Here is a 15,310-nt window from a genome sequence, read left to right on the forward strand (position 1 = left end):
AAGTAAATGTGCGGGATTGTAGAAATCCTGAAAAATAAAGAAGTGATGATATATTTAAATCTAACAGGGATTTTTGTCACATCAAATTTTGAACGGTAGAGAAGGTGTCAGGCTACGGATCGTTTCAATGTCACAAAGCAAAACGCTACATCACATATAAAATTCTAAATAGCATTCACTAATCATAGAAAATAATCACAAATATATACAGTTTCCACAAGTTATAGTGATAGATGATCTTTTCAAACAACCCAGAATCAGCAATACACAGATGTAAAAATACACGGTAAAATCTGACAAGTTACTTTTACTAGACTCAAAGGAATATAAAAATATAATCCCTGTCAGAACTGCTGTCAGTTAATGGGGTTGATATATATATATATATATATATATATATATATATATATATATATATATATATATAAAACTTAATGTGATCAAATCTGTGTAAAGTACAGTTGATGCCTCACACAATGTGTTCAGGCTCACATCACTGAGATGAACTGGTGACTCGGGTGGTCTTGGGGGGGTGGGGGCCAGCGGCCAGCTGAGGAGTTGGCTGCTTGGGAGAGAGATCTCTCTCCCGGTTGTGCCCCTCCCCGAGTCCCTCTCCTCCCCCTGCCACCCCACATCATACACACCACACATAGGGCTCTGTGGGGCGGCTGGAGTCTGTGGGTTTGGCTGAGGGGTCCCCACCATATCCCCCGGTGGGGACATGTTCTTGTGCCTAGCCTTGGTGTTGGGTTGGCGTGGCCGGCGATGGTTTTGCCTGGAGCTGTTGGGCCCCGTCGGGTTCCTGGGCAGGGCTCTGCTGGGGGGAATGGGTGGCATTTGGGCCTGTGGGGTGCCTGCCCTCCGTGTGGCCTGCGTCGCAGCGCCCAGCGCCTGCTGGGCCTGCTCACCATCACCCTGGGCTACCCGGTGTCCCGGAGTGGGCCGCTGCTCTGTCTGCTTTGGCTGTCCTGGCCTTGGTGCTCTGTGGACCTGCTTGGCCTTTGAGGTCTCGGGCTCCCCCTGTCCCCTGCTGATGCTCGGGGTGCGGCGTGATCACGGCCACCTTGCAAACACACATTTCTTACTTGTTGCATGGCCACACACGTATGTTCACACATGCACACTCACAAACGTGCTCGTCTCTCCATCTGCTTCTGACTAGATGTTGCTGATGTTTGTGTGTTGGTACGTTTCTCTGCTGGTATGTTTGATGACTACTGTACTTTTTCATATCATCATTATCCTATTTGTTTTTTTGTGATGTGTTTTAGGCAGCCTTGGCAACTCTTATTTCCACGTTTTAATCCTGTCCTTTTCTCCCTATTTTTCCCTCTTCCTCTATCTCCCTGTCAAGTTCGGCACTGACATATAAAGACTAAAGAAAATAAGATTACAATAAAAATAATAAAAATATCAAGGGCAGCCATGTATATAACATGTCTCCCTTGATAGAGCAAATCTGTCAAGCAAAATATGGCACACAGACCACCGTTCTGTATGTTAGGATACTGGACAGGACGGGGTAAAGAAAAAAAAAAAATTTTAAAAATTAAAACAGAATATTTGACCAGGTCCAAGCATGCAGCAAAGCTCTTTCATGATCCCATATCTCCCATCCACATGTCAGTGACAATAGTTTTAGACTTACGGAAGCTAACAAGCATTTTGTGTCAGTGCATCTGCTTATTCATTCAGAAAAAAATACAGGTGTAAGAAATATAAGACAGAAAGAATGAAGGTGAATTAAATTGTTAGAGTAATGAAATGCAGTTTAACCTTCCAGAGATTTCACATATCACTGCAGAAGAAGTTTGTTATAAAATCATGTTTAATTATCTGGCAACATCTGGTCTTATTTATTTATCATTAATTTATTTATCTTATATTTAATTCCTTTTTCCTCCGCATTCTCTACCGGTTGGTGGCGGTAATGCGCCATGACGTTCTTTGCCAACCGCCAATCAACCGAAGAAGAAGAACGAGTAGCAGAAGGAGAAGGAGAAGAAGAAGAAGCTGTTCTTTTAACATCATGACATTAAAGCTCTCACGTTTCAAGATTGAAAACATTTCAGAAATTTTCATAATATCTTAGTTGTACGCGATTTAGTTGTAAAGCTTCCAGTGCCGTTTAGTATGTTTTAGGCTTTATGGTGTTTTGACCTGCCAACAAAGTACAGTAAGCTAACTGTGGCATGCTAACAAAGTTTAATAAGCTGAGACAAATATTAAATAATACCTTTGCTTTTTTGACTACTTTTCTACAGACTGTTAAGTCCAGTACCAGACTAACATGTCTTAAAACTGAGCTTGTGTACTGTGGGTATAAGCGAAAGCGGTAATTTGACAAACGACCTTTCATAAATATACTTTAAAAAGTAAATTAAATATCATGCTCTGACTTATGGGACGAACCCAAGGAGCGCGGGTTTTTTGTAAATTCTGTCGACATTTGTTACACTGTTTTAGGAAATTTTTACATTTGTTCGCGATGAGGAGATTTTTAATGAAAGTCGTGAACAGAGTTTTGATGATGGAGCCGTTTACAGCAGCGATGGGCACCGAAGCGCAGATACACACACGCGCCCGCCGGAAGCTGGTGAGTGTTTTCAACCCCATGTGGTCCACTGTGTCTGCCTCACTGTCATGTCTGGAAGGTTATTATTCTCATAATTAAACTTAAATCAAATATCTCAGGAAGTCCAAACCCTTACAGAACTCATAAAAACAAACCAGCTTATGGATTGAAATGACACTCTATAAATATAAACTTTCTCCTTTGTTTACATGGATGGCCACGTTGGTGATATTTTACTTGGTGAAATGTTTGTGTTTTGTCAAATGCAAAATAAAAATAAGGTATGAGTCCGTGTCTGAAGATTTGGCTGTGAACTATAAATCAGGCTCATTTTATCCAGGGTATCTGTAGGTGATCCTTGTAAAGGAGAGCTCTCTACAGGAGGCTCATATATTTGTTCCAGGCTGTAAATAAACATGGCAGGAAGAAAAGATGAAAAAAAAGAAAATAACTCTGGCTGTGTGGACACTGCTGACTGTGTGAATGTGTACATTAATAAGCTGATTATATCACTGCCATGTCAATAAAGCTCAGGCAGATAGATTTATTATTCTGTATGTCATTCAGTGCACAGAATAATAAATGACCTGAAAAAGTTTCTTTTTAAATCAGATGCAGCAATTAAACAAACTGAAAAATCATTAAAACCAGTAATTAAAAAAAAAAGGATTTAAGATTGAATATAATGCTAAATAAAATAGTTTTAGTGGTCTAGTGGTTTTAATTAAAGGGATTTTCTAAGGTTTGTTGATGTAAATGTAAAATATATATTTGGTGCAGTTTTGTGTGTTTGGCAAGCTGCACTCATAAAGTATGACAAACAGGCAAGGATGTCTTTTTAAATCCATTTTCTATACCACTCAGTCCAATTCAGAGTTGCAGGGAAGCTGAAGTCTATCCCAGCAATTAGCAGGCGAGAGTCCGGTACACCCTGGACAGGTCGCCAGTCCATCGCAGGACCAACATCCAGAGACAAACATTCACTCCTAGCGAGGATTTAGACTGGCCAGTTAACCTAACAAGGAAGTCAGAGTACCGGAGAGAACCCACGCATACACGAGGAGAACATGCAAACTCCACACAGAAAGGCCACTACCCCCCCACCGAGGCTCGAACCAGCGACCTTCTTGCTTTGAGTTGCGGAGCCAACCACCACACCACCGTACAGCCATTAAATTTGATAAATAAAACTGAATTAGTTCCAAATGTTAAAACGTGAGCGGAAACAAGATTAATAGAAATCAGTCTGATTTTTGAGGTAACTTAAGCATTGTGGACAGACGAGTAAAGATGCTTCTGAGTGAACGTCTACAGGATAGTTATTCAGATTGAAGATAGAGGGTCTCTGTGTCCACCAGCAGTTAGTTTGTAAATGCTGCTTCAATGTGTGTTAATCTCCTGTTCGGTTTCCAGCAGAAGTTGCCATGCAGGGCTCCAGACGAACTTCTTTTAGGAGGAGAACAGCGTCCCCTAACTTAAATTTCTAGGAGCGCAAGCAGAAAATTTAGGGGCGCACACTGAAATCACCTTGCAAAGCAAATATTCACATTTCCTCTCATTTTCACTGTATTAGTGATAAACACTTGGACAATAAATTCAGAAATGACCATGTTTACAGTTAACTTTTTTTGCAGTTGACATTACATTAAAAAACTCGCATAGGTCGCATTATACAAAACAAGTAGACACAGAACTTGTCAAATCAAATCAGATTTGATTTGATTTTCACTTTGTAGTCGATGGTATGACTGGTCCATGTAGTTCCTGACAATAAACAGCTTCAGGGACTGATGCTCCTCTCCAGCCACTGTTCCCAACGCCTCAGTAAGAACAGCCGCTATTGGCTGTCCTAGAAGTGGCTGGAAGGCACTAATTAGCATAACCGGCCTGGTACATATGGTTGTAATTGATGCTGCCAAAAATTGATAAAAAAGACAACCTAAAAATGTTTAGAACAGCTAAAATTAAATACGTAATAAAAAAAATTAATTATTCTTTCAATATTTTCTTTATTTTTTAGTTAAATTTTTTAAATGTATTTAGGTTTTTTAATTAGGAGTCTAACATGTCACAACACTTAACTTTTTAAGTATTTTGTCCTCACTCTTCATTAACAGACGTTACTGTGACGGTAAACCAGCAGGATCCTCCAGCAGCAGCTTTTACGTTTCATTTCCAGCCTGGTCATGAAACAGAGCTGAACGTCGTCTGAATGCAGCTGCTGCTGCTGCGAGAAGACCAAGCCTCGTATGAGAGGGTCTGCACAGCACCGCTCCTCACTGGGAAGATAAACTCCCTTCATTCACGTCACTTTCCAAAAGTCTCCAACAATACCAGAAAAACTCGCTAGATTTGTTGTTAGTCGCTTTTTAAAAAGAAGTTGATAGAGGGTCTGAAAACTCGCTAAATATAGGGCCAAAGTCGCTAAGTTCCAACACTGAGGGATGATAAATTCTGCCAAGACCCCCCCTTTTCCACACATAAGCCAATCACAGTGGTCGTTCGTCCCCGCTCACACGCACATTGGCTGACGTCTTCTTCGTTGGTGTTCGTCTCCTTTTCTTGTATTGAAGTTAGAGTCGACAATCCAGCAGCTAATTTACGCATTACTGTGAACTGCTGGACTTAAGACGGGAGAAGACAAAATAAACTCAGTCTGGAGCCCTGCCATGGTGATACAGTCTGATAAGAAGTAAAGCAGGTTCTAAAAACATCCAGGACTGAACCTTAGCTAAGCTAAGTCACTAGTCCTGCTTCTGTCTGCTGAGCTCAGGTTTTGGTCTGGGTGTCTTTGTGTGTGTGTGTGTGTGCGTGCATCAGGTGGTGGGACTGGGCAACCGAGGGATGGAGGGTACCAGACACAGTGTTGGCATGGCGATCCTCAGTGCGCTCGCCGCCCGGCTTGGTGTGGCAGACCGTTGGCGTGGTGACAAGTATGTGTCTGGTGATGTCATCCTGTCAAAGATCCAAAACACACACATGGTGCTGCTCCGTCCCAGGCTGCTGATGAACGTGAACGGCGTGTCAGTGGCCAAAGCAGGTCAGTGGTCTTTATACGAGCTTCTCACCACTCACCTAACTCATCACTTATCTCACTCATCACTCATCTGGGATCCAGAAAGAAGTGAAGCCCAACATAGTCTACGATAAGAAGAGTGCATCCTTCACTATAAAACCTCCTTCATCTCCATGGAAACCAGCAGGACCTTCATGGTTCATGTCAAACAAAGGCAGAGTCATAGAACACATTAGCAGTTTTTTAGAGCTGGAATCAAACTTTTCACCACAAAACAGCAAAAGTAAGACCTGGTTTCTGGTTCTGGCTGCTAGCTCCAGACGTCTCTGGTACCAGCAGAGTCTCTGCTGTCATGTGACTACTTGTTGGTTTGGTTTGCTTGAAGTGGAGAAATTAGCAGAAGCTAACGTTTTTTTCTTTTTTTCTTGGTTGCACCAGTGCTCCTAACTTTTCACATGCCTAAGTGTACAAATCTAACTTCTCTGAATGTTAGTATGTGTCCGGACTTTAGGAAGGATTAGAAGGCCAGAGCCAGAGGACCTCAGTGCAAGGGTTTATAAGGTAAAGCAGGTCTGAAAGATAAGGAGGCCCAGAACCATTTAGGCATTTATAAACTAGTAAAAGAACTTTAAAATTGGGCCTGAAACAGGCGGGAAGCCAATGCAGTGACCTTAAAACAGGTGTAATATGGGCCTGCCTTCTGGTCTTTATGAGCACACGTGCAGCTGAATTTTATAGTAAATGAAGTGCTAAAATACTCTTTTTGGGAAGACCAGAAAGCAGAGCATTGCAGTAGTCTATGTGACTAGTGATAAAGGATGCGTTAGCGTCGCCGTGTTGCCCTGAGAGAGAATAGGGCGGACTCTGGTGATTCTTTAAACTGAGGAAATACTGTTTTTGTGGTATTCTTAATATGTGGATAAAACTAAGGTCAGTCAGGTCCAGGAGCACAGCGTGTCACCAGAAAACCAGTCGCCAGCGTGTTTCAGCTGCGCCAGGAGGCTGTTCTTCAGAAGCGATAGGGAGGCTGCTGTAGCCGCGTGTAAAAGTAAAACAAAAAAAAGTTAATGGCTGGTTGAGCAGCCGTTAACGTGGCTCAATGTTGTCATGAAAAGTTGGGATTAAATGTTAAGCTGGGGAGGAAATTTGCACCTTTCAGTTCAGCAAAGCTGCTTCATTCTTGTTCACAAAAAAATGAAACAACCATCGGTGTCTATGGGTAATTCTAAAGGCAATCATTATTAAATATTATTACATTATTGAATTTGGGTGCATCTAAATGTTTTGCTGGTGCAACCAAACTAAGAAGTTCGATGCACCAGTGCTAAAAATTAGCCTGCAGCTCTGCATGTAATGCTTGGTAGTCTTTTAGCTGCTACATGTTAGCATGGCTGCTTCCTGGTGTGTACAAACATCTTCTGTACTGTAGGGCCTCATGCTGCTTATTCCTCTGCTGGTTAACACGTTAAGTAATAATACTGTTTTATTTGTGGTAATTACACGGTACTTTCTCCTATCTTAGATATAATGTCCTGTTTGGTATTTGGCAGTTTGGTGACCTGATTTTCTTTTCCAGCTGCTAAATACAACATCAGGCCAGAAGACATCTTTCTGGTCCACGATGAAATGGACAAACCTTTGGGGAAAATTGGCATCAAACATGGAGGAAGCCCCAGGTGGGTGTTCAGTTTTTTCTTTATTCAGTCAGAAAACCAGAAATGGAGAAAATGAACAACCAATTCTTCAACTTTAACTTCAATCAAAACATGAGAAGAGCCTGGATGCCAGTTTAGTTAAATCTCACACAGAAATAATTATTTATCTGCTACTGGAGCTGCCAGGGATGGAAAAGAAGCAAATAAACAGTAAACACAGAGCTTTGCTGCAGGCGACTAGAAAAATAACCTGATGCAACATAAAACGTAACAGCGTGACCACGTCAGGAGTGTCACACATCACTTTAAGTGTTTGTCTGATATAATGAAGTTATACTGAAAACTTTACTTTCACTTTAAAAAAGTTTGTCCAAGTTTCTCTGAAGGACTGAAATAAGAAGAAACTGTTAATGAGAGACTGTAAACATGTTCATCAGGAGTTTTGATGTGCAGGACGGACACGTTTGACAAATGATTATTTTTCTGCTTCCTCCTCCTCTTCCTCCTTCACCACAGAGGCCATAATGGCGTCCGCTCATGTGTGGACTGTCTGCAGACTGACGTAAGTTGCTGGACTCTTCATGTAAAACATGAGCCGAGATGTTTTTCTTCATTTTTTACTCAGATCTGATGTTGATATTTGATCTAATTGGTCGAGTGATTTCCATTTTACGTCAGCTTTAGGGTGTTATAAAATAGAATAAAATAGAACTCATTTGGAGAGGGAAAAACAGACTCAGGACCAGACTAAAGCAGAAACACCAACCTCTAAAGGGCAATTTCACTAAAGTGTTAAGATATTTTTTGGGAGTCACAAGATGAGTGGAAAGTATGTGGATGTTCTTGTTGAACTAAAGCAGGTTAAAACAAACTTTGCATTTGAACATTATTGATGAAAATAAAAAATGAACCGAGCACAGAGAGCGTGCATCACCGTGTCTTTAAACTGTCTCTGGTCTCGTCCTGCAGGTGATGCCCAGACTTCGGGTCGGGATCGGTCGGCCAGCAGGGAAAACATCTGTGGAACGTCACGTTCTGAGCCGGTTTTCCTCCGAAGAGCAGAAGGTTCTGGACTCGGTTCTCGTCCAGAGTGTGGACCTCCTTCTCTCCCACCTCTCCCAGCCGGACTCCCAGTCCCCCAGCTCACCAGCAGGGGGCAGACAGGCAGCGCCGCAGAGGGAGTCCGAGGCCTCGGCTGAAGCTGCAAACCTGAACTCTGCTGTGAAAACACTGCCTGAAGGATCAAACCTGAATTATTCTTCTTGATTTGACCTAAACTTTTAGAAGAAATGTTGCATTAAGAGACTCAAATAGAGAAGAACATGAAAAGATTAATTTATACAGAATGAATTTTTCAGTCGATTTGAAAAATAATTTTGTGCTCGTCTCACTAAAGGTAAACATGATTTTACATTTGTATAAATCACATATGCCTGTTATTTAAAAGTGTTTCTCATACTGCAGGAAAAACAGTCGATCGCTAAATGCGTCACTTTGTGTCACCATGGAGGAGACGCTGAGCTAAGAGACAATGATGCATGTCTCTGAGCTCATGATGCGTGAATATCCTGCAACACATAATGCATCTTTCTGATAAACATAAATACTTATTTATGACAACAAGGTTTGCAAATGACCCCTAAAAATGTTTATCCATTAGCTCATATTTTCCTTTATCACAACTTTACATATTTTGTAACAGTTAAATTCCACAATCCCAGTCCTGAGTATACATCCTGAATCAGAAGAGCTCAGGACAAGACAAAAAGTAAATATTGCACAAACAAGAGGAGGAAATCAAAACTAGTGATTCTTTGGTTTATTTGGACGTTTTTGGACAAAGTGTTTCAAAAATTTTTTTACATCTATTTTGCGTTTTGGTCCTGCAACACGAGCAGACAACAAATACTCCAAATACAATAAATGGAATAATATGGACAGAGACTCTTTGTTAACAAGTGGGTGAGAAACTGTTTTATTTACGTGTCTCCGATGCAGAACGTCATTAAAAAGTGAAAGTTTCTGGGCTGAAAGAACCGCATGAACAAGGTATTACTACAGGAAACCTTTTCTTTTACGATACAGTTGTATTCACACACGTCCCTTCATCGTGTAAACACAGTTAAAAAGTAATGTGGATTTTAATGAATGTGATTTAATTGGATGATGGCATGAAGTGAAGTGGATTGAAATGTGCTTTAAATTGCTTCTAGGTGACTTGTGGTGTATTAGTGCTACACAAATAAAGCTGAATTAACAGAATTCAAACTGTTGAGCTGAAAAAAGAACCTATGTTAATCTCAGAGGCATCTGGGATGGACCGTCACTCACTGGAAACCTGGATTGTGGTCAGACCAGTCCGTATTCCAGATGTTTGTCGGAAAAAACCGAGCAAAAGGGCCATCCAGACTGTTGTCAGCAACAAGTCCAAAAGCCCTGTTCTGTGGTGGTATGGGGTCTGATCAGGGTTCTACGGCGGTACGGGGTCTGATCAGGGTACTGCGGCGGTACGGGGTCTGATCAGGGTTCTACGGCGGTACGGGGTCTGATCAGGGTACTGCGGCGGTACGGGGTCTGATCAGGGTACTGCGGCGGTACGGGGTCTGATCAGGGTTCTACGGCGGTACGGGGTCTGATCAGGGTTCTACGGCGGTACGGGGTCTGATCAGGGTTCTGCGGCGGTACGGGGTCTGATCAGGGTTCTGCGGCGGTACGGGGTCTGATCAGGGTTCTGTGGTGGTACGGGGTCTGATCAGGGTTCTACGGCGGTACGGGGTCTGATCAGGGTTCTGCGGCGGTACGGGGTCTGATCAGGGTTCTGTGGTGGTACGGGGTCTGATCAGGGTTCTACGGCGGTACGGGGTCTGATCAGGGTTCTACGGCGGTACGGGGTCTGATCAGGGTTCTGTGGTGGTACGGGGTCTGATCAGGGTACTGCGGTGGTACGGGGTCTGATCAGGGTACTGCGGTGTTATGGGATCGGTTCGGGGTTCTACGGCTGAGATTTAAAATCATGGAGAAGAAAACTGAATTGTAAACCATCCTCCTGTTCAGAATAGAATATCTTTATTGTAATTGTAACATTATGAGATTTGAAAATGCCATCCAATCAGATACTTCACATATAAAATTAGTATAAAACGTACAACTAAAACAACAATAATAATAATAATAATAATAATAATAATAATAATAATCACAGAGTCTCAAACCAGATACTTTCACTACTTAGTTGTACTAACCAGGTTAGAACAGTCTGACTTTATCATCATTACACACCAGGCATTTTTCTCATGAAGTTATAATCAGACATTTTGCTTCCACATGGTCATTTTGAAACGATGTCTGACAGCTGGATCCATTATTGATCCAGATGAACAGTTTGGATTATTGGTCGATATGGATCAGTAGATTATTACAGCGTAACTATTATCCATCTTCATCTCCTCCCACAGCGTCACATCATGCTGCTACCAGGTTAAAGCTGGAACTGTTTTGCACAGAAATAGTTACTTTAGTGCGGGGCTACTCACTTCGAGCCTGTGAGGGCCGCAGTCCTGCAGGCTTTCAATGTTTCCCTGCTCCAACACACCTGATTCAGTTTAAATGGATCCAGCAGCTTAGGAAGATCTACACAATGATTCATTAATTCGAGTCAGGTGTGTTGGATCAAGGAAACACTGAAAACCAGCCCTGTTTTTGCCATGTTTAGGACTAATCCCTTATCCGGGATTTTCATTGCTTGCACACTGCCCAGGGGGAATATGTTCTGCCAGGCCTCGAGTGATTGCTTCCTCAATCAGGATCAGTCTTTCCACCTAAGCATTCCCTGATTGCTCCATATCCTCATCTGTGCTCAGTCCTACTTAAACTCTCTCCAGTCTCTCCTTCCTTGCCAGATTATTGAGTCTTGTGGATGTCCAGCGTTCTTCACATGTGCTTGTCTGACCATTTTCCCTGCTGATGGAGACATCCCCACATCATGATGCTGCCACCACCATGCTTCACTGTGGTGATGAGAGGTGTTGGCTAGAAGAAGAACCAATGTTTCTCTTTGTCTAAACCCATGCAGATGGCAGAACATCATGATTTTTGGACGGGAAACTGCTCCCAAAAGACAATAACAAACTTTGTATTGTATTTTATAAATTTATTTATTTATTTATTTATCTATCTATAATAAACACGATTTCAATTTAAGCTATATATATATACATAATTAGTGTTGGGCAACGATTAAAATGTTTAATCACGATTAATCACATAACGTTGTGATTGCAATTAGTCGCATTGTTACATGCAAAATGTCTCTTTCCTTTAAAAGAAGACCTACAGCTATATAAAGAAAATGCAGTAAATTTTGGTTTACAAACTTCAGGGGTCTCCAACCTGCGACTCTGGAGCTGCTTTTTTTTTAACATCATTTTCCACAAATATCTACATCCCTTAGAAGAAAGTCTGTTTATCCTGTTTTTATAAAAGTTTTATGTTTTTATTTATTTTAAAACCTAAAAATGGAAATAAAAATGTGGTTCTTCAAAAATAACAAACATCCTATGGTGGCTCTTCATTAAAAATATATATTAAGTTTCCTTTTTTAAAAGTCTGGTAACATCTGCGTCTCTAAAGTAGTTTTATTTAGCTGGCTGAGGGAAAAATGTCTCTTTGGATTGGAAAGGCTGCAGACCCCTGCACTAAACACATAAACAGGTTTAGCAGCAATTTTCAGATAAAATATTTCTTCATATATAAAATCAAATATTTATGAGAAAGAAGGATGAAATGTTCAGGATTTACTAACTAAAAGGTAAAAAGTCAGCAGGATGGATTTAAAGCTGTGAAGCTGCTTCCTTCTAAGCACAGAAGGAACAATATGTGATGAATATCAGCATCAGGTGAACAGACAGAAAGCAGGATGAGAATCTCACAGCTTCTAGATGGTGAGGAGAGAGAAATATTCACAATATGCACAATAACTTCCATCCATGCACCTTCACTGCTTCATTATCCACATTTCTGGATATAATTTCTCTAAACTTTCATTCTTAGCTTGACTGTTTAGCTTCACCTCTGCACCTGCAGCCTCCGCTACCGGGAGTTAAGGGTTAACATCTCGTTTCCAGATGTAGCGTCAGGTTTGTAGATGTAACTCTAAACATGTGTGGTATCTACAGAAAGTCCAGAATCTCAGCTACCAGCTCAGTAAAACCATTTCTATCACCAGCAAACACAGTTAAAACAACAATAATTAAAAGACCAGGTACACAAAGTCTGAAAAACATGTAAACACAGATGATGTTTCCCCATGAACACGAACAAACGGCTCCTCTACTGAAAGCTCACATCTCACAGATTCCACAGCTGGAAGTTTCATCTTAATATGACCAAGATTCACCGAACCAGAGGCAGAAGAAGACCCGATTTATGCTGCACGTTTGTAAAAGTACAAATTACCTTTGCTGTCTTGCATAAATTAAAAGCACATAAATAAATAAATAAATAAATAAATAAATAAATAAATAAATAAATAAATAAATAAATAAATAAATAAATAAATAAATAAATAAATACAATACAATAAAATGTTTCTCGTCTTTTGGGAGCAGTTTCCCATCCAAAAAATGATGATGAAATGATGTTCTTTCATCTGCATAGGTTTAGACAAAGAGAAACGTCGGTTCTTCTTCTTTCTTAAGTTCCAGACAGAAAACGTCTCTTTATTAATCGTAGCGTTAATGTTAATATACATATATGACAACCAGATCTTTTAGTTTGGGAGATAATGAGCATCATATGGGGCTTCAGAGGTTTGAATAGATGCACTATTTTCTTCTACTTGTTGTTTAAAGCTTTTAAAATCTGTTATCTTTTGTCATTTTTCCAGTTTGGACAATTTTTAGCAGATTTGTGACAAAACCCCATATAAAACCAAGTGAATTTACTGGTTGTGAAGAGAAAAAAAGTGAAAACAAAAACGAGGTAAAAGCTGTACGGGTGGGTTCAGTCCTGTGCTGGAACTGAAGCTTAAAGTCACAGTAACATAAACACTCTATTGATGCTAAGAACTCCACCACATTTATTTCTATTTTATTTTAAAATGGATAAGAGGGTGATTTGATATTTAATTTGCAGTCAATAGTAGCTTTAAATTTTTACGATTTTTAATGTCATGATTGTTTACATGGAGCTCTTTTTAGTTATGTGACTGAGCAGGAGCTTCCACTTGTTTGTCTCCCCAACATGCTGCTCCCCTGACACACTGTCCTCTCCATCTTATCCTTTCTGATGTGGCTTCTTTGACTTAAAACATATTGATTTCCCCTTCTGATTGTCACACTGATTACATTCTTAATCAGTTAGGTGTCTTTAATGAGTAGCATCCTGACAAGAGGCGCTCTGCATTCTCACACTGCAGAGAATGCCAGTAGAGACATGCTTCAGTGGGGGAGGTGGTGGTTAGAAAAAAGCCAGAAAAGAGCATATAAAGCAGCGGAAAGAGGCTGACGAGCTGCTGAATGTGGGAAATCAATACAAAGGAGGCCAGTAGATTGGGATGGAGGGCTGAAGAAGAAAAGCAGGCCAGAAACAAAAGGGGGGCAAACATTGTTTAAACCTGATTTTTGTGAGGCCTTCTGTCCTGCTGCAGCTCCAAGTCACAAAAGCTGCAGGGACACACTTGTGGACATGCTCACGCTCTGAACACCCCTCACCCTCCTAAAACCGCCCATCTTTCTCTGCTTTGACCCCATTGAGTCACCCTTCACCCCCATCAGGCCACTTTCTCAGCACCCCCGTCGCTGGTCAGCTTTAAGAGGCTTCGCCAGCAGCTTTACCAACTTTTCTTCTGCAGGAGTCAGAGGTCAGCTGAAGGCTGGACACCCAGGCTTTTAAAGTAGACCCAAAATTTAATCAGGAAACACAATCACCAAACCTCCCCCAGCACTCTCTGCCCGTTGGGGGGTCTTCCCTCTGCCCCCTGACTACAGTGGTGGTGGGAAGGCTAATTTATATCTCTTAAAGTTGTAAAGCTCTGAACAATATTTTTGGCGGAGTTTGCATTACAACTTGTCTAAACATCTAGAATATCTGAACATGAACTGCATGGGTTTTACTATTCAGCCATTTCTCCTCATTTTTCTCATCTCGCATCTCCTAAATCCAAACTCTGAGTTTTGATGTTGTACTTTATAATGTTTATATGTTTAGTCTTTAATCAGCATAAGCTCCCACCGCAGTGCTGCAGCAGAGTTCCTGGGAACTTTGGTGTGGAGATATTTCACCCCTGAAGCAGCTCTGATCGGAGAGTTTTTCTGTTTGCGTTCAGGGTGGGGCTTGCAGTGCTGATGTCTGGTTGGTGGATCTCCACGGATGTTCACCCTTTAATCCTGACTGTAGATTGTAAAATCCGTTAAATTTAGGTGGTTCTTTGGAATAGTTACAGTAGTTTGTAAAACAAAACATTCATGCGTGTTGTAAACAGTTGTGGAGACATATTACATATTAAAGGAAAAAACGCATTAGTTTGGTAGAAAGCAGCAGCAAATTTAAAAGAAGACAGCTAACACAAATTCACTTCAAGAAAGTACAAAATTAAAGTTAATGTCAAATGTGGATTTGTTTAGATGTCGTACTGTATTTGTCTGGTCAGGGTTTCTGATTTTATATGTTAAGAAACTCTGATTTCTAACTTCAGGACACAGTTAATATGTGCACACTGTAAAATTAGCTTTAAAAATCACATTTCAGTTTATTTCTCATTAACCAAACACTAAACATATCTGTCCACATCTAGTTAAAAATATATTTATAATTATATATGAGTTTAATTAATCATCCTTGTGTAAATCATAAAATCAGTTTGCAGATGATTTATTAAAATGATCCCTCTGCTGAATGTATGAAAATATTAGAACTGGATAGAGGATGGATTTATGGTAAATAAGATAATGCTGTGATGCTAATGGGGGGGTTGGGAGGGGGCAGCATACAAGTTAATGAAAATAATAATGTCATATATTTATACACAGAAAATAAAGAGTAAAGAGCGAGAAATAGAGGGAATTA

General features: G+C 40.7%; 1 protein-coding gene across 1 annotated transcript; it reads left to right on the plus strand.

Annotated features, from left to right (window-relative positions):
- Positions 1-1,978: 1,978 nt before the first annotated feature.
- ptrh1 (peptidyl-tRNA hydrolase 1 homolog) lies at positions 1,979-9,391 on the plus strand. The gene is made up of 5 exons (XM_041999612.1): positions 1,979-2,596; positions 5,396-5,615; positions 7,168-7,267; positions 7,763-7,808; positions 8,216-9,391. The coding sequence occupies exons 1-5, from the start codon at positions 2,402-2,404 to the stop codon at positions 8,510-8,512; spliced, it is 858 nt and encodes a 285-aa protein (XP_041855546.1). The 5' UTR covers positions 1,979-2,401; the 3' UTR covers positions 8,513-9,391.
- Positions 9,392-15,310: the final 5,919 nt, after the last annotated feature.

Source organism: Melanotaenia boesemani, chromosome 11 (genome assembly GCF_017639745.1).
Source record: "Melanotaenia boesemani isolate fMelBoe1 chromosome 11, fMelBoe1.pri, whole genome shotgun sequence".
NCBI classification, from domain to species: domain Eukaryota; kingdom Metazoa; phylum Chordata; class Actinopteri; order Atheriniformes; family Melanotaeniidae; genus Melanotaenia; species Melanotaenia boesemani.